Here is a 19,921-nt window from a genome sequence, read left to right on the forward strand (position 1 = left end):
GGTGGATAGTCTGTGGAAGAGAGAGGGCAGGGGTAGTCAGCTATTAAAGTTTTATGCTATTAAACAGTCTTATGGCCTGGGAAAATAAGCTCTTTTGGAGCCTGTTGGTCCTCAACCCGATGCTCCAGTACCACCTGCTGGACGGGAGCAGAGGGAACAGTCCATAGCTCGGGTGGCTGGAGTCCTTTTCAGGCCTTTCTCAGACACCGCCTGGCATGAATGTCTTGGATGGCTGGGAGCTCAGATGTCTGTGTCAGGTAGAGACATGCTGTCGCCTAGTGGATAAATAGTAGAACTTGAGATCTCTGAAATGTAATTACTTGTTTAATAATAATTTCATGGGCGCTTATATCATTCCTATTTCACAAATGTAGAAGTGTGCATTACGATGCATGTGTGAATTGGAAATGTGTTATTTGCATATCCCAACTCTCCCTGATACACCCTCAGAGAGTGGGATCATTTATTTATATAACCTTTTTTTAACCTGTTAAGGACAGACGTTCCGCTAGCGGAACCCCTAGCCAACAGCCAATGGCATCGCACGGCGCGAAATACAAAACCAACTAAAATACCACAATTCAATTTTCTCAAACAATCAATTTTACACCATTTTAAAGACAAGACTAGACAAGACTTAATCTAACCACATTGTCCGATTTCAAAAAGGCTTTACAGCGAAAGCAAAACATTAGATTATGTCAGGAGAGTACCCTGCCAAAAATAATCACACAGCCATTTTCAAAGCAAGCATATATGTCACAAAAACCAAAACCACAGCTAAATGCAGCACTAACCTTTGATGATCTTCATCAGATGACACTCCTAGGACATTATGTTATACAATACATGCATGTTTTGTTCAATCAAGTTCATATTTATATCAAAAAACAGCTTTTTACATTAGCATGTGATGTTCAGAACTAGCATACCCACCGCAAACTTCCGGTGAATTTACTAAATTACTCACGATAAACGTTTACAAAAAACATAATTATTTTAAGAATTATAGATACAGAACTCCTTTATGCAATCGCGGTGTCAGATTTTAAAATAGCTTTTCGGCGAAAGCACATTTTGCAATATTCTGAGTAGATAGCTCGGCCATCACAGGCTAGCTAATTTGACACCCACCAAGTTTGGTGCTCACTAAACTCAGAATTACTATAAGAAAAATTGGATTACCTTTGCTGTTCTTCGTCAGAATGCACTCCCAGGACTTCTACTTCAACAACAAATGTTGTCTTGGTTCGAAATAATCCATAGTTATATTGAAATAGCTCCGTTTTGTTCGTGTGTTGAGGTCACTATCCGAAGGGTGACACGCGGGCGCATTTCGTGACAAAACATTTCAAAATATTCCATTACCGTACTTCGAAGCATGTCAAACGCTGTTTAAAATCAATTTTTATGCTATTTTTCTCGTAAAATAGCGATAATATTCCAACCGAGCGACGTTGTATTCATTCAAAGACTGAAAGAACAAAATGGAGTAGTCTCGTGGACGCGCATCTCCAGTGTCACTGTCCCCAGGCAGGCCAGTAACAAATACTCCTGCTGTTCTTAGCCCAGAGACTGCAGGGGCTCTCATTCCACTTTCTGGCGCCTTCTGAGAGGCAATGGAAGCCTTAGAAAATGTCACGTTACAGCACAGATGCTGTATTTTTGATAGAGAGGCTACAGAAGGACAATAAATTGTCAGACAGGGCACTTCCTGTATGGAATCTTCTCAGGTTTTGGCCTGCCATATGAGTTCTGTTATACTCACAGACACCATTCAAACAGTTTTAGAAACTTTAGAGTGTGTTCTATCCAAATCTACAAATTATATGCATATTCTAGTTTCTGGGCAGGAGTAGTAACCAGATTAAATCGGGTACGTTTTTTATCCGGCCATGAAAATACTGCCCCCTATCCCAAACAGGTTTTAACTAGGCAAGTCAGTTAAGAACAAATTCTTATTTTACAATGTCAACCTACCCCGGCCAAACCCTCCCCTAACCCGGACGACGCTGGGCCAATTGTGCGCCACCCTATGAGACTACCAATCACAGCCGGTTGTGATACAGCCCAGAATCGAACCAGGCTCTGTAGTGACGCCTCTAGCACTGAGATGTAGTGCCTTGGACCGCTGCGCCACTCGGGAGCCTTTAATGGCCAGGGTCTGCCATTATCAATGGCGACCCTGGAGCAAGCGCTTTGTTCAAGGGCCCAATGCTCTAACCGCTAGGCTACCTGCTACCCTACTCATTTACTGATCTCTTTAATTCAAAGTCATATAATTCGACATAACCTGACATGCAAGCGTTTTTTATATAAAATTGTGGATCTGACTGTTTTCATAATATTTTTTCTAGTAAACAATCTCAATCAAAACTTTTTCAAATAACTTTTTGCCGCGCTGCAGAAGGCTAGGTAAAAACCTTGGCTTTGCGTGAGGAGGAAGATACAGAAGAGAAAGCTATGATGTAACCTCGAATATATCTAGACAAAGCTTTTGTCTGTGATGTCAAAGTCACTGCCACTGTAAAACTGCAATAAGAAATTGGCATATGAACTGTTTAGCTTATTTATTGTTTATTTATTCATGACTCTAGCATCTTGGGTTCCTACTAGTTTGACTTATGACAAATTTATTAGCCTAATAAAGGATGCAAGACAGTGACGACTGATGAGGGATCAAAGTAGCCTCTCCTGTGTGCCTCCATAAAAACCTATTTGTGATGTCATAAAGGTAGTCCATGATGTAGCACGTAGCCCTAAATTAACAGAGCCCGCAAATATTGTCCTCCAATCATCCTCACTCGATTTGGATCAGTGTGAATTACGGGGGCCCAGGGTGGTAACAGACCCCCTGAATGTTTCGAGTCACCTAAATACAACATAGTAAAACTTTGGGAGGGGGTCTTTCAATTATGCTAATTTAACCATTCTCCTATTTATTTAAAATGCAATTCAAATTGTATTTGTCACATGCGCTGAATACAATGTAGACCTTAATGTGAAATGCTTATCTACAAGCCCTTAAAACCAACAATGCAGTTTTAATAAAATAGAGTTAAGAAAATATTTACAAAATAACTAAAGTAAAAGAAAATTAATAAAGTAACATGATAAAATAACATTAATGAGGCTATATACAGGGGGTACCGGTACTGAGTCAATGTGCGGGGATACAGGTTAGTCGAGGTAATTTGTACGTGTAGGTGAGGGTAAAGTGACTATGCATAGATAATAAACAGCGAGTAGCAGGGGGGGGGGTCAATGCAAATAGTCCAGGTGGTCATTTGATTAATTGTTCAGCAGTCTTATGGCTTTGGGGAAGAAGCTGATAAGGAGCCTTTTGGACCCAGACTTGGCACTCCGGTACCGCTTGCCGTGTGGTAGCAGAGAGAACAGTCTATGACGGGTGACTGGAGTCTTTGACATTTTTTGGGGTCTTCCTCTGACACCGCCTAGTATATAGGTCCTGGATGGCAGGAAGCTTGGCCCCAGTGATGTACTTGGCTGTACGCACTACCCTCTGTAGCGCCTTACGCTCGGATGCCAAGCAGTTGCCAGACTAGGCGGTGATGTAACCGGTCAGGATGCTCGATGGTGCAGCTGTAGAACTTTTTGAGGATCTGAGGACCCATGCCAAATCTTTTCAGTCTCCTGAGGGGGAAAAGGTGTTGTCGTGCCCTTTTCACGACTTTCTTGGTGTGTTTGGACCATGATAGTTTGTTGTTGTCACGAGCGGAATTAACAGTTTAAGGAGTGAGTCAAGCGCAGGAGACTGAGGTCCGTGAGAACAAACTTAATTTAATTAATTCACGGGCAAGATTCATATACAGCTGGGAGCATAACAGTCAGAAAAAATGACTAAAAGAAGCTCCGCTCAAAAGGCAGACGGGGCGCAGCCCGGCAACCCTAATGCCTATATAATAGAAGTAACACCACACGTAACAACGAACAATCCCGCACAAATCCTAGCTAAACACAGACAGACTAAATACCCCCCCACTAATGACAAACACAAAACAGGTGCAATCAACAAACAGACATAACTAATAGACACTGAAACACAGATCGGTGGCAGCTAGTAGGCCGGCGACGACGACCGCCGAGCGCCGCTCGACCGAGGAGAGGCGCCACCTTCTGTGGATGTTGTGACAGTACCCCTCCCCTGACGCGCGGGTCCCGCAGCGCGCGGACGCCGGCCTCAGGGACGACCCGGAGGGCGAGGCGCTGGGCGATCCGGACGGAGGTTGTGGAAATTCCGCAACATGGCTGGATCCAGAATGTCCCTCGCCGGGATCCAGCACCTCTCCTCCGGACCTTACCCCTCCCAGTCCACGAGGTACTGTAGGCCCCCGACCCGACGTCGGGAGTCCAAGATGGCCCGGACTGTGTACGCCGGGGCCCCTCCGATGTCCAAGGGGGGCGGGGGGACCTCCCGCACCTCAGCGTCCTGCAGCGGACCAGCTACCACCGGCCTGAGGAGAGACACATGAAACGAGGGGTTAATACGGTAATATGTAGGAAGTTGGAACCTATAACACACCTCGTTTATTCTCCTCAGGACTTTGAATGGCCCTACAAATCGCGGACCCAGCTTCCGGCAGGGCAGGCGGAGGGGCAGGTTCCGGGTCGAGAGCCAGACTCTATCCCCCGGGTTAAACACGGGGGCTTCACTGCGGTGGTGGTCAGCGCTCTCTTTGTGTCGTTCTCCAGCCTTCTTTATACACTCCTGGACCGCATTCCAGGTCTCCCTAGAGCGCTGGACCCATTCCTCCACCGCAGGAGCCTCTGTCTGGCTCTGTTGCCATGGCACCAGGACCGGCTGATACCCCAACACGACCTGGAAGGGTGACAGGTTAGTAGAGGAGTGGCGCTGAGAATTCTGGGCCATCTCGGCCCAGGGTACGAACCGCGCCCACTCCCCTGGCCAGTCCTGGCAATATGACCGCAGAAACCTGCCTACATCCTGGTTAATGCGCTCTACCTGCCCATTACTCTCGGGGTGGAAACCCGATGTCAGGCTGACCGAGACCCCCAGCCTCTCCATAAACGACCTCCACACCCTGGACGTGAACTGGGGACCCCGATCAGATACGATATCCTCGGGCACCCCGCGGTCTGTAGGGCCGTAGGAAGACCGGACAACGGAAGCAGACGGCAGGACTTCGCGAACCGATCCACAACAACCAGGATCGTAGTATTTCCCTGAGATGGCGGGAGATCCGTAAGGAAATCCACCGAGAGGTGAGACCAAGGTCGTTGTGGAACAGGGAGGGGCTGTAATTTCCCTCGAGGCAGGTGCCTAGGAGCCTTGCACTGGGCGCACACCGAACAGGAAGAGACATAGTGTGTTACATCCTCTACCAAGGTGGGCCACCAGTACTTCCCCCTCAGGCCTCGCACTGTCCGTTCCACCCCAGGGTGACCCGAGGAGGGTAGAGTGTGGGCCCATCGGATCAAGCGATCGCGAACACCCAGCGGAACGAACTTCCGACCCGCGGGACATTGAGGTGGAGTGGGTTCGAACCGACCCGCCCGCTCAATGTCCGCATCCAGCTCCCACACCACCGGTGCCACCAGACAGGAAGCAGGGAGTATGGGAGTGGGATCGATGGTCCGCTCCTCGGTGTCGTAGAGACGTGACAGTGCGTCGGCCTTCCGGTTCCGAGAACCCGGAATGTACGAAAGGGTGAACTGAAACCTCATAAAGAACATGGCCCACCTGGCTTGACGAGGATTAAGTCTCCTCGCTGCCCGGATGTACTCCAGGTTACGGTGGTCGGTCCAGATGAGAAAAGGATGACGTGCCCCCTCAAGCCAATGTCTCCACACTGTCAAAGCCTTGACCACGGCTAACAACTCCCTGTCCCCCACATCATAGTTGCGCTCCGCCGGGCTCAGCTTCTTAGAAAAGAATGCGCAGGGGCGGAGCTTCGGAGGAGCGCCCGAACGCTGCGAAAGCACAGCTCCCACCCCAGCCTCGGACGCGTCCACCTCCACTATGAATGGCAAAGAGGGATCCGGATGCGCCAGCACCGGAGCGTTGGTAAACAGAACCTTCAGACGACGGAAGGCTCTGTCCGCCTCTGCTGACCACCGCAATTGCACCGGACCCCCCTTCATCAGTGAGGTAATGGGAGCTGCCACCTGGCCAAAACCCCGGATAAACCTCCGGTAATAATTGGCGAACCCCAAGAACCGCTGCACCTCCTTCACAGTGGTAGGGGTCGGCCAATTACGCACAGCCGTAACGCGGTCATCTTCCATCACCACCCCTGTGGTGGAAATGCGATATCCCAGAAAAGAAACGGCTTGTTGGAAGAACTCACATTTCTCAGCCTTGACGTATAGGTCATGCTCCAGCAGCCGCCCAAGCACTTTACGCACCAGAGCCACATGCTCGGCGCGAGTGGCGGAGTAGATCAAGATGTCTTCGATGTACACCACCACCCCCTGCCCGAGCATGTCCCTGAGAACCTCGTCCACAAAGGATTGGAAGACGGTGGGAGCATTCTTTAACCCATATGGCATGACGAGGTACTCATAATGGCCCGATGTGATACTAAATGCGGTCTTCCACTCGTCTCCATCTCGGATACGCACCAGGTTATACGCGCTCCTGAGATCTAGTTTGGTGAAAAAGCGCGCCCCGTGAAATGACTCCACAGCCGTAGCAATGAGAGGTAGTGGGTAACTGAACCCCACTGTGATAGAATTTAGACCTCTATAGTCAATGCATGGGCGCAGGCCTCCCCCCTTCTTCTTCACAAAAAAGAAACTCGAGGAGACGGGTGATTTAGATGGCCGAATGTATCCCTTTCTCAAGGATTCAGTGACGTATGTCTCCATAGCCACTGTCTCCTCTTGTGACAGAGGGTACACGTGACTTTTAGGAAGGGCTGCGCCAGCCTGGAGGTTTATCACACAATCCCCCTGTCGATGGGGTGGTAATTGAGTCGCCTTCGTTTTACTGAAGGCGATAGCCAAATCGGCATATTCAGAGGGGATGTGTACAGTGGAAACTTGGTCTGGACTCTCCACCGTGGTTGCACCGATGGAAACTCCTATACACCTACCTGAGCACTCCCTCGACCACCCCTTAAGAGCCCTCTGCCCCCATGAAATCTAAGGATTGTGAGAGGCTAGCCAGGGAAGTCCCAGCACCACCGGAAATGCCGGGGAATCAATAAGGAACAGGCTGATACGTTCCTCATGACCCCCCTGCGTTACCATGACCAGTGGCACTGTTTCCTCCCTCACTTGGCCAGACCCTAGTGGTCGACTATCTAACGCGTGCACGGGGAAGGGTTTGTCCAGTTTAACCAGGGGAATCCCTAACTTATCAGCAACACTTCGGTCCATGAAACTCCCAGCCGCGCCTGAATCGACTAGTGCCTTATACTGGGAGTGAGGGGAAAACTCAGGGAAGAAAACAGAGACATACATGTGGTCGACAGGGGGCTCTGGGTGAGGCTGGTGCTGACTCACCTGGGGGGGTCGATGGAGTGCTCTGCCTGCCATCTGAGTTCCCGGGAGAACCTCTCCAGCACCGGTCCGCAGTGTGTCCTCTACGGCCACAGTGGGTGCAGGAGAGGCCCCCCCCTCCGGTCCTCCTAGCAGCAGTCCCTCCAAGCTCCATGGGCGTTGGAGCAGGAGGGATGGGAGGTGGAATGAATAGGCCCCGATCGGAACGTCCCCGGGCAGCTAGCAGGTTGTCCAGCCTGATGGACAAATCAATCAACTGGTCCAGCGTGGTGGTATGGTCCCGGCAAGCCAGCTCCCGGCGGACGTCCTCACGTAGACTACACCTGTAGTGGTCAATCAGGGCCCGCTCATTCCACCCCGATCCGGCGGCTAGAGTCCGGAACTCCAGAGCAAAGTCCTGAGCGCTCCTCGTCTCCTGCCTCAGATGAAATAATCGCTCACCCGCCACCTTGCCCTCCGGGGGATGATCGAATATCGCCCGGAAGCGGCGAGCGAACTCTGGGTAGTTGTCCTTCGCTGAGTCTGGGCCCTCCCAGACGGCGTTGGCCCATTCCAGGGCTCTACCCGTGAGGCACGAGATGAGGACGCTCACCCTCTCTTCATCGGAGGGAGAGGGCCGGACGGTCGCCAGGTACAGGTCCAACTGGAGCAAAAACCCCTTGCACCCAGCGGCCGTCCCATCGAACTCCCTGGGAGCCATTATCCGTATCCCGCTTGTACTGGGTTCGGTTGGATTCGGTAGGGGCGCAGGGTGATGAATTGGTCCTGGTGGGGGTGATGGAGCGACTCGCTCCCAGCTCTCCAATCGGGTCAGCACCTGGTCCATGGCCGTGCCCAGTCGCTGGAGGAGGCTGGCATGTTGGGAGACTTGTTCCTCCATTGACAATGTTCCTGTCCCTGCTGACTCCATAAGTGGTGCGGGATTCTGTCACGAGCGGAATGAACAGTTTAAGGAGTGCGTCAAGCGCAGGAGACTGAGGTCCGTGAGAACAAACTTAATTTAATTAATCCACGGGCAAGATTCATATACAGCTGGGAGCATAACAGTCAGAAAAAATGACTAAAAGAAGGTCCGCTCAAAAGGCAGACGGGGCGCAGCCCGGCAACCCAAATGCCTATATAATAGAAGTAACACCACACGTAACAACGAACAATCCCGCACAAATCCTAGCTAAACACAGACAGACTAAATAACCCCCCACTAATGACAAACACAAAACAGGTGCAATCAACAAACAGACATAACTAATAGACACTGAAACACAGATCGGTGGCAGCTAGTAGGCCGGCGACGACGACCGCCGAGCGCCGCTCGACCGAGGAGAGGCGCCACCTTCTGTGGATGTTGTGACAGTTGTACTGCTACAGTGGTAAATATTAAAATAAAAGCTTATTCCAAATTAAACAAACATAATTACGACTTACTGTATGTCTGGATTTGAATAAAGCTCTGATCAGCATGAACATTCAAACGTGATGCTACCTGAGCCTGATGAGTCATATATTAAATACATTTTATGAGCCCTACATTAACAATATTTAATGAGCCCAAGCCCAAATTATTGTCCAATACATATATGATTCATAGGCTACTGCACATTACACACAGAAGCCGACGAGTCGGCTGAGGCGTGGGAGCCTGACGAACCGGCACAGGCGTGAAAGCCTGACGATCCCACTGAGGCGTGGGAGCCCGACGAACTGGCTGAGGCGTGGGAGCTTGATGGGCCGGCTGAAGCATGACGTGGGGTGGGCGCCTGACGAGCCCACCAAGGCAAGAAGACCTCTTGAGCCAGCTAAGGCGTGGAAGCCCGACGAGCTAGCTGAGGCACACCCGGACCCGACGTCACCAACCAAAACAAAAACCAAAACTCCCTGATACTTCTTTTCGTGGTGTCAGCATTCTGTAAGGATTGACGCTGGTAGAGACGATAAGCAGGTACAGTGAGTGAACATTTAATAGGAACAGGACAGCATCTGGACATGAACACATAAAGACATTAATGCTGACACAGGGAACAAATGGGGGAGCAGACAGTTATATAGGGGGTATTAAACAAGGAGGTGTCCAGGTGAGTCCAGGTGAGTCCAATATTGCGCAGCTGCACGTAATGATGGTGACAGGTGTGCATAATGAAGAGCAGCCTGGCACCCTCGAACGCCAGAGAGGGAGAGCGGGAGCAGGCGTGACAGCCTACAAAGTAAAAAGTATAGGCTAGCGAATTTGATTTCAAAATATAGCGAATTTGATTTTGAAATATAGTAGGGCCTATTTGGATAATTAGTCGGCTGACGCATATACAGTGCATTCGGAAAGTATTCAGACCCCTCGACTTTTTCCACATTTTGTTTTACGTTACAGCCTTATTCTAAAATGGATTAAAAACCCAAATGGGTTTCATTGGTCAAAGTCTTACATTCTCAAATCTCCCCATTTCTCTGTGCATCTCAGGGAGCAGAAGGCGAAGAGGAACAGCCAGTGGGTCCCCACGCTGCCCAACAGCTCCCACCACCTGGACACTGTTCCCTGCTCCACCACCATCAACCACAACCTCATGAAGAGGACCTTCACCCTGTGGTGAGGAAAGCCCACCCACATTGGCCAGTGTTTGTATTCATTTAAATACAGCCACAAATAAACTTTGATTCCTTGATTGCTTGTGTGCCATTTACAGTGCATAAGGAAAGTATTCAGACCCTTTCACTTATTCTACATTTTGTTAATTTACAGCCTTATTCTAAAATTGATTATATTGGATTAAATTAAAGGTTGAGTCATGCGTCCTCCGAAACATGACCCGCCAAACCACGCTTCTTAACACCCAGGATTGTGTCGAGGCACAGATCTGGGGAAGGGTACCAAAAAATGTCTGCAGCATTGAAGGTCCCCATGTACACAGTGGCCTCCATCATTCTTAAATGGAAGAAGTTTGGAACCATCGAGGCCGCCTGGCCAAACTGAGCAATCGGGGAGAAGGGCCTTGATCAGGGAGGTGACCAAGAACCCGATGGTCACTTTGACAGAGCTTCAGAGTTCCTCTGTGGAGATGGGAGAACCTTCCAGAAGGACAACCATCTCTGTAGCACTCCACCAATCAGGCCTTTATGGTAGAGTGGCCAGACGGAAGCCACTCCTCAGTAAAAGGCACATGACTGCCCGCTTGGAGTTTGCCAAAATGAACCTAAAGACTCTCAGACCATGAGGAAACAAGATTCTCTGGTCTGATGAAACCAATATTTAACTCTTTGGCCTGAATGCCAAGTGTCACGTCTAGAGGAAACATGGAATCATCCCTATGGTGAAGCATGGTGGTGGTGGCGGCATCATGCTATGGGGATGTTTTTCAGCGGCAGGGACTGGGAGACTAGTCAGGATCGAGGGAAAGATGAACGGAGCAAAGTACAGAGAGATCCTTGATGAAAACCTGCTCCAGAGAGCTCAGGACCTCAGACTAGGGTGAAGGTTCACCTTCCAACCGGACAACAACCTTAAGCACACAGCCAAGACAACGCAATAGTTGCTTCGGGACAAGTCTCTGAATGTCCATGAGTGGCCCAGCCAGAGCCCGGACTTGAACCCGATCGAGCATCTCTGGAGAGACCTGAAAATAGCTGTGCAACAACGCTCCCCATCCAACCTGACAGAGCTTGAGAGGATCTGCAGAGAAGAATGGGAGAAACTCAAATACAGGTGTGCCAAGCTTGTGGCATCACACCCAAGAAGAATCATGGCTGTAATCGCTGCCAAAGGTGCTTCAACAAGTACTGAGTAAAGGGTCTGAATACTTATGTAAATGTGATATTTCAGTTTATTTTTAAAATAAATTTGCAAAAATTTCAAAAAACCTGTTTTTGCTTTGTCACTATTGGGTATTGTGTGTAGATTGATGAGGGGAAAAACTATTTAATACATTTTAGAATAAGGCTGTAACCTAAAAAAATGTGGAACAAGTCAAGGGGTCTGAATACTTTCGGAATGCACTGTATATAGATGTCCTAGCTTACCCTTTTCAGGAAATACATTCAATGCAGTATTATCCTTACATTTAGCTAATTAATGATGGATTATGCATAATAAGCGTTTAACTTATAGCCTCTTGTCTCTTGCTCATTACGCAATCGTATTTTGGATGCAATTTCAAGGGAGTTGATGGAGAGAGAGATAGAGAGACTGTGAGAGTGCTCGCATGTGCACTGATTTAAAGCAACAATATTTGAGTGATAGGCGTTTTAAAACTTTGCAGCTGCAATTAAAAATGTTTTTATCTTTAAATGAAAAAACAAGTTGACCCCCGAAAGCCAGATGGAGATGGGTAAATGAGACGTGCATTCAGTCTTTATATTACTCTAGCTTAGGCTATACTGCAGCAAATGTAGGCCTACGTCTACATGCATTGTGAACTACACTCTATAATGCGATGGGCTGTCTGCCCCCACCCTTTGATTCATCATGCAGAGGGTGTAGAGCAGCCAGATTTAGACATTGCATATAATTTCATAGTTCACATAAATAATTTATTATAATTTACCTGTTTCTCGCAGTTATTTATCCCTGGGAAAAGGGAGTGGTTTTGGGCGCTAAATCCCATGTCAATCTCGGTAACCGGGTTCCCACCATTCAACCCTATTCCTTTCCTGTTCTGTTGTCTTCTTCTGTGGTCACAAGCACAGTAAGTGCTGAAAAGCTGGTGTAGTCTGCCTGTAATGTTTTGACTACTTATGCACTATACAAACAAGCAGTGGTGGAAAAAGTACCCAATTGTCATACTTGAGTCATTTCTATGAAGGTACCTGTACTTTTACTCAAGTAAAAGTGAAAGTCACCCAGTAAAATACTACTTGAGTAAAAGTCTAAAAGTATTTGGTTTTAAATATACTTAAGTATCAAAAGTAAAAGTATAAATCATTGCAAATTCCTTAAGCAAACCAGACAGCACCATTTTTTTTAACTGATAGATAGGCGCACAGTCCAACACTCCAATATAATTTACAAACGAAGCATGTGTCTTTAGTGAGTCCACCAGATCAACAGTAAGGATGACCAGGGATGTTCTCTTAATAAGTGTGTGAATTGGACAATTTTTCTGTCCTGCTAAGCATTCAACATTTTTAATTTTTTTATTTCACCTTTATTTAACCAGGTAGGCCAGTTGAGAACAAGTCCTCATTTACAACTGCGACCTGGCCAAGATAAAGCAAAGCAGTGCAGCAAAAACAACACAGAGTTACACATTGGATAAACAAACGTAGAGTCAATAACACAATAGAAAAAAATGATATACAGTGTGTGCAAATGTAGTAAGATTAGGGAGGTAAGGCAATAAATAGGCCATAGTGGCATAATAATAAAAATTTAGCATTAACACTGGAGTGATAGATGTGCAGAAGATGATGTGCAAGTAGAGATACTGGGGTGAAAAAAAGAGCAAAAATAAATAACAATATGGGGATGAAGTAGTTGGGTGGGCTATTTACAGATGGGCTATGTACAGGTGCAATTATCGGTAAGCTGCTCTGACAGCTGATGCTTAAAGTTAGTGAGGGAGATATGTCTCCAGCTTCAGTGATTTTTGCAATTCGTTCCAGTCATTGGCAGCAGAGAACTGGAAGGAAAGGCGGCCAAAGGGGGAGTTGGCTTTGGGGATGACCAGTGAAATATACCTGCTGGATTGCGTGCTACGGGTGGATGTTGCTATGGTGACCAGTGAGCTGAGATAAGGCGGGGCTTTACCTAGCAAAGACTTATAGATGACCTGGAGCCAGTGGGTTTGGCGACAAATATGAAACGAGGGCCAGCCAACGAGAGCATACAGGTCGCAGTGGTGGGTAGTATATGGGGCTTTGGTGACAAACATGGATGGCACTGAGTGTTGGAGATTATTTTGTAACTGACATCGCCGAAGTCAAGGATCGGTAGGATAGTCAGTTTTGCGAGGGTATGTTTAGCAGCATAAGTGAAAGAGGCTTTGTTGCAAAATAGGAAGCCGATTCTAGATTTAATTTTGGATTGGAGATGCTTAATGTGAGTCTGTAAGGAGAGTTTACAGTCTAACCAGACAACTAGGTATTTGTAGTTGTTCACACACGGTAGGGTTCGAAATGGTCGGTGATCTGTTTGTTAACTTGGCTTTCGAAGACTTTAGAAAGGCAGGGCAGGATAGAAATAGGTCTGTAACAGTTTGGGTCTAGAGTGTCGCTGAGATCCTGGTTGAAGACAGCAGATGTGTATTTAGAGGGCAGGTTGGTCAGGATGATATCTATGAGGGAGCCCGTGTTTACGGATTTAGGATTGTACCTGGAAGGTTTCTTAATAATTTGTGTGAGATTGAGGGCATCTATCTTAGATTGTAGACCAGTGAGCTGAGATAAGGCGGGGCTTTGAGTGTTAAGCATATCCCAGTTTAGGTCACCTAACAGTACCAACTCTGAAGATAAATGGGGGGCAATCAATTCACATATGGTGTCCAGGGCACAACTGGGGGCTGAGAGGGGTCTATAACAAGTGGCAACAGTGAGAGACTTATTTCTGGAAAGGTGGAAAGTAGAAGCTTGAACTGTTTGGGCACAGACCTGGATAGCATGACAGAACTCTGCAGACTATCTCTGCAGTGGCCTTCCTAAGCCAGGATTCATACACGGTTAGGACATCAGGGTTGGCAGAGTGTGCTAAAGCAGTGAATAAAACAAACTTAGGGAGGTGGCTTCTGATGTTAACGTGCATGAAACCAAGGCTTTTACAGTTACAGAAGTCAACAAATGATAGCGCTTGGGGAATAGGAGTGGAACTGGGGGCTACAGCGCCTGGGATAACCTCGACATCACCAGAGGAACAGAGGAGGAGTAGGATAAGGGTTCGGCTAAAGGCTATAAGAACTGGTCGTCTAGTGCGTTGGGAACAGAGAATAAAAGGAGCAGATTTCTGGGCGTGGTAGAATAGATTCAGGGAATAATGTGCAGACAAGGTAGGATGTGAGTACAGTGGAGGTAACGTTGAGTGACGATGAGAGAGGTTTCATCTCTGGAGGCACCAGTTAAGCCAGGTGAGGTCTCTGCATGTGTGTGGGGTGGGATAAAAGAGCTCTCTAAGGCATGTTGAGCGGGACTGAGGGCTCTACAATGAAATAAAACAATAAAAACTAGCCAAGGCAGCAGTAGACAAGGCATATTGACATTAGAGAGAGGCATAAAGCAATCACAGGTGTTGATTAGGACAGCTTAGACAACAATGGGTAAATGGCGATGAATTGGCAGAGCGGGTCAGTTAGGTACATACAGGGCCTGAGTTCGAGGCTGGGGCCGACAGATAAACATAATGAGGTACCGTGTTATTGAAACAGTCCAGGGGGCATCAGCTGTGTAGCCGAGTGATCAAAGGGTCCAATGAACAGCAATAGGTGAGTCAGGCGAGTGGACACGGGGTTCAGAAAGCTAGAGGGCCGGGGCTAGCAGATGGTTCTTCGGAGACATCGTAACGGAATAGCCTGTTGAGACCACATCGGGTGATTACATCAGACCAGTCGTGATGGATCGTCGGGGCTCCGTATCGACAATAAAGGGCCCCTTTAATGAGTACTTTTGGGTGTCAGGGAAAAGGGTTCTAACCATGTGTATGTGACAAATACAATTTTATTTGAAAATGTATAGAGTAAAAAGTACATTATTTTCTTTAGGAATGTAGTGAAGTAAAAGTACAAGTTGTCAAAAATATAAATAGTAAAGTAAAGTACAGTTACCCCAAAAAACTACTTAAGTAGTACTTTAAAGTATTTTTACTTAAGTACTTTACACCACTGCAAAGAAGTAGTAAAAACTACCTGAGTACTACTGATAGGCCTGTGTAGTAAAGCTGTTGTGTTTTGACTAGTTATTTACTACCAACATCAAGTAGTAAAAATACTGTACTTACCTGATTACTACTGTAAATACTACTGTTTTCCTACTGAACACTACAAAACTATACTTGTGTATCTTGAGTAGTGCATAAACTATGCATTCACAACACAATTCCTACAACGCTCTACTCAGAAAATGCCTTAAATTCCGTGACCCGGAAGTGAATGGGGAGTGGGCGGTATTTTACGTGGGGGTGACAGGAGTAGTGAGGTTTGTCGGGATTAAGGTTAGTTAAAAGAGAATAGAGCAGTATAGATATGTCGTGACCGGCCTCACATTCCAGTTCAGTAGGCTGCGGTGTATGCACCTGTCAATTGGTTGCGATTCGCCTTTTTAGTGTTGCTAACGACACGCTGTTTTTTGTTCCAGTGCTAGCAACCAGGGTCCGTTCATATATAGCTCAGTGCTAGCAAGCTCGTAATTCAGGTAAATAGCAAACTGAATTTGCATGCCCTGAACATGTCTAAAATACAGCTGTTGAGAGGGTTTCTCAACCAGCGATTAACAGCGGCTGCTGAGGAGATATTCGAGGTAGTTGAACAAACGATAGCAGAGTACCAGGAAGAATGTTTCCGTACAAAGGAGGAGAACGTCCGTTTACAGAAGCTGCTGGATATCGTCATTAAACCTGAAATTAAGGTACACCGAGCAGGTTTGTCGCTTTAACTGTCATTTTCTGTAAATAATCCTGTTTTCCAGAAAGCGGCACTCGAAAATTCCTCTAGAAAGGAATTATACCAGTTTATAGGCAAATTGATAGGGTTCTAACGATGAATTTAGCCTTAAGATGCCTTTGGGAAACCTGTCCCAGATCAACAGACCAATGGTTCTAACGGTACATTTATCCTTAAGATGCCTTTGGGAAACTGGTATATAGCCTAATTCCTTGCTAAAGATGAATTTTATAGTACAAACCTAGCCCTAACTACCTTTAGCGCATATTGACGATAGTATCAAAGACAGCACAGTATGTTTGGTGGACAGTACAGTGGTGTCGTGACCCGGAATGATACGCTGGGATGTTGGGCTGTTTATTAAGTTTGAAGGGTGAATGTAGCACATGACGATGTGTGAACTGTACTCAATAGCTGGCATATGAGTGGCACGACCGGTGGAGACGCTTGAGGGAGTGTGTGGTACTCTGTGAAGCAGAGGTCCTGTGGTCAAGCCAGGTATGTGCCGAATAGGGAGGAAGTGGTACCCGCTAAGCAAGCAGCGTGACATCCTTTAAGCGCCACTGTATGTTTAGAAACTCTGTGATAGTATCTTATGACCGGGGGCGTTTTGTTAAGAGCCTCGACACTTGCTCTAAACATTACGACACATTGCTTGCAGTACAGTTTTGAAAACATAAGTAATGTACAGTATATTTCATATCAGCGTGAATTTTTTAAAAATAAATAACGGTTAAATTACTACACACCTTTAGGGTTAGATTTCCCACATGGTCATATTTCCATGTGATAATGCTTGTTTTAGGGAAGACAGGTGGAAGACAGTCAACGTTCTGCTAATTAGCTATCTGTGTCTGATCATCTGTGTGTAAACGGAAGAAGGACGCCACAAGCTGGCGACCGAAGTCGCATATGCGCCCGGCCGCCACACGGAGTCGCTAGAGCGCGATGGGACAAGGACATCCCAGCCGGCCAAACCCTCCCCTAACCCGAACAACGCTGGGCCAATTGTGCGACCCCTCATGGGTCTCACGGTTGCGGCCGGCTGCAACACAGCCCGGGATCAAACCTGGATCTGTAGTGGTGCCTTAGACCACTGCGCCACTCGGGAGGCCTTGTAAATTGATTTTGATGTAATATGAAGGGATGTTTTGTGGACCCCAGGAAGACTAGCAGATGCTTCTGCAAAAGCTAATGGGGATCCAAATAATCATAAGACTATAAGGAGTAAGGTTAGGTAGGCTCCTTTAGTCCATTATTGGGCTAGTACAGGCCTAGGCCTAGGCCTAAATCCAGCATTTGTGGTTTCATCCTCTTTTTTTCTTCTCTCCAGACCTCCAGCAGCTCATTGTCTCTAAGGAAGAGGTTCCCCCTGAGCAGCAACACTGTGAGAAGGAATGGAGCCCCAATCTGGGGCAGGAGGTTAAAGAGGAACAGGAGGAACTCAGGACCAATCAGGGGGAAGAGCAGCTTCAAGGGCTGGAGGAAGAGTTCATATTCTCTCCTGCCTTTGTGAAAAGTCACTATGATCAGGTTTCAAGTTGGACCTCACATTTCCCCAGCACCTCAAATGAACAGATCAACACAGAATCTGATGGAGAGGACTACAGATTATTAGAACCAACCAGTGACTCCCAGACTCTCGCTGCAGTTAATCTAGACTGTTCTGTAGCTAACTCCATGGGTTCTCTAGTTTGTCATATGAAAATGCATGCGAAGGACGCAGACGATAGTGGTGTGTGTGAAAAAAACTTTCATTCCACGGAGAGTATGCAAGATCACCTCCAAACTCATATTGACACTAGGTTTTCTTGTGATGTTTGTAGTAAATGTTTCACTATGAGTAGTAAACTGAAAATGCATATGAGGTGCCACAGACGGAATCTACTTCCATGCCCTTTTTGTGGTAAATATTCCAACAGTGCAGCTAATCTGAAAGTACACATCAGGACCCACACAGGTGAGAAACCTTATCAGTGCCGTGATTGTGTGAAATGTTTCAGCTGTAAATCTAATCTGAAAAAACACATCAGATGTCACACAGGGGAGAAACCGTATCATTGTCCTGACTGTGGCAAAGGATTTACTCAGAGTGCCCATATGGGTATGCATATGAGGATTCACACAGGGGAGAAACCACATAGCTGTAGTGTATGTGGCAGGTCTTTTAGCAATGGCCCTCATCTTAAAGTGCACATGAGGACCCATACAGGTGAAAAACCATATAATTGCAGTCTTTGTGATAAATGTTTTAGTAGTCATTCTGGTCTGACAGTTCACACAAGGACTCACACAGGGGAGAAGCCATATATATGTCCTTTATGCAAAAAAGGCTTTACATCAGCAAGTAATTTAAAGGCCCACAAAAAGCGCCATACTAAAAGTAAAAACTGTGTAGGTGTTATGGTTGTGGCAAATGCTTCACTACAAAGGAGTGGGAATAAATGAAAATGCTTTGTGGGGGAAAACAGCACCATTGAGGACTGAGAGAGACATTGTAGCTACAATCTGTGAGAGGATATATGCCTCAGTATACTGCTCTTGGTTGAGTAAGATGAGACTGAATTAGTTTTTTAACTAGCGGAACATTGTAAGAAGCCCACATGTCAAACAGAGATCAGTTAGTGGATTTCTGAGCAACAGGAGTCACTGCCCAGTACCCATCATTAGGCATAATCTGATAGCCCAGAACAAATCCTACATGCATGGACCCATCTGATTCTGGGTGCTGTGTGTTGGTGTTGAAATCTGCACATTTCTTTTTCATGTATAGTTCTACACATATTGTTCTTGTGGTCTAAAAATGTACCCACTGTATGTTATACATTTTTGTATTTAGTGCCTAGAGGTTGTAATTGTCCAGAAGGTATCACAGAATAAATGTCTGTTTACATTCAGAAGAGTTTCTACCTGGTCTATTCTTTCTCGTCTGTCATGAGCATGTGTTTCATGATCATAGCATTTTATCTATGCTGTGAATGATAATTTGCACAACTCAACAATAATCTGATTCAATGAATACAAACAGTCATATTTGTAATGTTTCATGCACACTTAATAAGCTACCTACAGTGCCTTCGGAAAGAATTGAGACCCCTTGACTTTTTCTACATTTTGTTAGGTTACAGCCTTATTCTAAAATTGATGAAATTGTTTTATTCCCTCAATCTACACACAATACCCCATAATGACAAAGCAAAACAGGTTTTTAGAAATGTTTGCTAATTTAAAGATAAAAAAAATTGAAATATCACATTTACATAAATATTCAGACCCTTTACTCAGGTTTTTAGAAATGTTTGCTAATTTAAAGATACATGTTTTTATCTTCAACTTTGTTGAAGCGCCTTTGGCAGCGATTACAGCCTCGGGTCTTCTTGGGTACGAGGTTACAAGCTTGGCACACCTGTATTTGGGGAGTTTCTCCCATTCTTCTCTGCAGATCCTCTCAAGCTCTGTCAGGTTGGATGGGGAGCTTTGCTGCACAGCTATTTTCAGGTCTCTCCAGAGATGCTCGATCGGGTTCAAGTGCGGGCTCTGGCTGGGCCACTCATGGACATTCAGAGACTTGTCCCGAAGCCACTCCTGAAATGTCTTGGCTGTGTGCTTAGGATCATTGTCCTGTTGGAAGGCGCTCTGGAGCAGGTTTTCATCAATGATCTCTCTGTACTTTGCTCCGTTCATCTTTCCCTCGACCCTGACTAGTCTCTCAGTCCCTGCCGCTGAAAAACATCCCCACAGCATGATGCTGCCACCACCATGCTTCACTGTAGGGATGGTGCCAGGTTTCCTCCAGACGCTTGGCATTCAGACCAAAGAGTTCAATCTTGGTTTCATCAGACCGGAGAATCTTGTTTCTCATGGTCTGA

The 19,921-nt window shown here is 46.6% G+C and overlaps 1 protein-coding gene and 1 long non-coding RNA gene across 3 annotated transcripts; one reads left to right on the plus strand and one right to left on the minus strand.

Annotated features, from left to right (window-relative positions):
- Positions 1 to 4,411: 4,411 nt before the first annotated feature.
- Positions 4,412 to 15,539, minus strand: LOC123726217 (uncharacterized). Its single transcript, XR_006758573.1, has 3 exons — positions 15,392 to 15,539; positions 14,807 to 14,966; positions 4,412 to 4,475 (listed from the first exon to the last, which is right to left on the minus strand). It is a non-coding gene; the product is annotated as an uncharacterized lncRNA (long non-coding RNA).
- Positions 15,540 to 15,729: 190 nt separating this feature from the next.
- LOC106570461 (zinc finger protein 239) lies at positions 15,730 to 18,949 on the plus strand. 2 transcript variants are annotated; one of them, XM_045693255.1, is made up of 2 exons: positions 15,730 to 16,017; positions 17,386 to 18,949. In XM_045693255.1, the coding sequence occupies exons 1-2, from the start codon at positions 15,838 to 15,840 to the stop codon at positions 17,566 to 17,568; spliced, it is 363 nt and encodes a 120-aa protein (XP_045549211.1). In that variant the 5' UTR covers positions 15,730 to 15,837; the 3' UTR covers positions 17,569 to 18,949. The 2 variants fall into 2 exon arrangements, with proteins under 2 accessions (XP_045549211.1, XP_013998302.2); XM_014142827.2 differs by having other exon boundaries at positions 15,740 to 16,030.
- The last annotated feature ends 972 nt before the right edge of the window (positions 18,950 to 19,921 follow it).

The sequence above is a fragment of the Salmo salar genome, chromosome ssa01 (genome assembly GCF_905237065.1).
Source record: "Salmo salar chromosome ssa01, Ssal_v3.1, whole genome shotgun sequence".
Classification (NCBI taxonomy): Eukaryota; Metazoa; Chordata; class Actinopteri; order Salmoniformes; family Salmonidae; genus Salmo; species Salmo salar.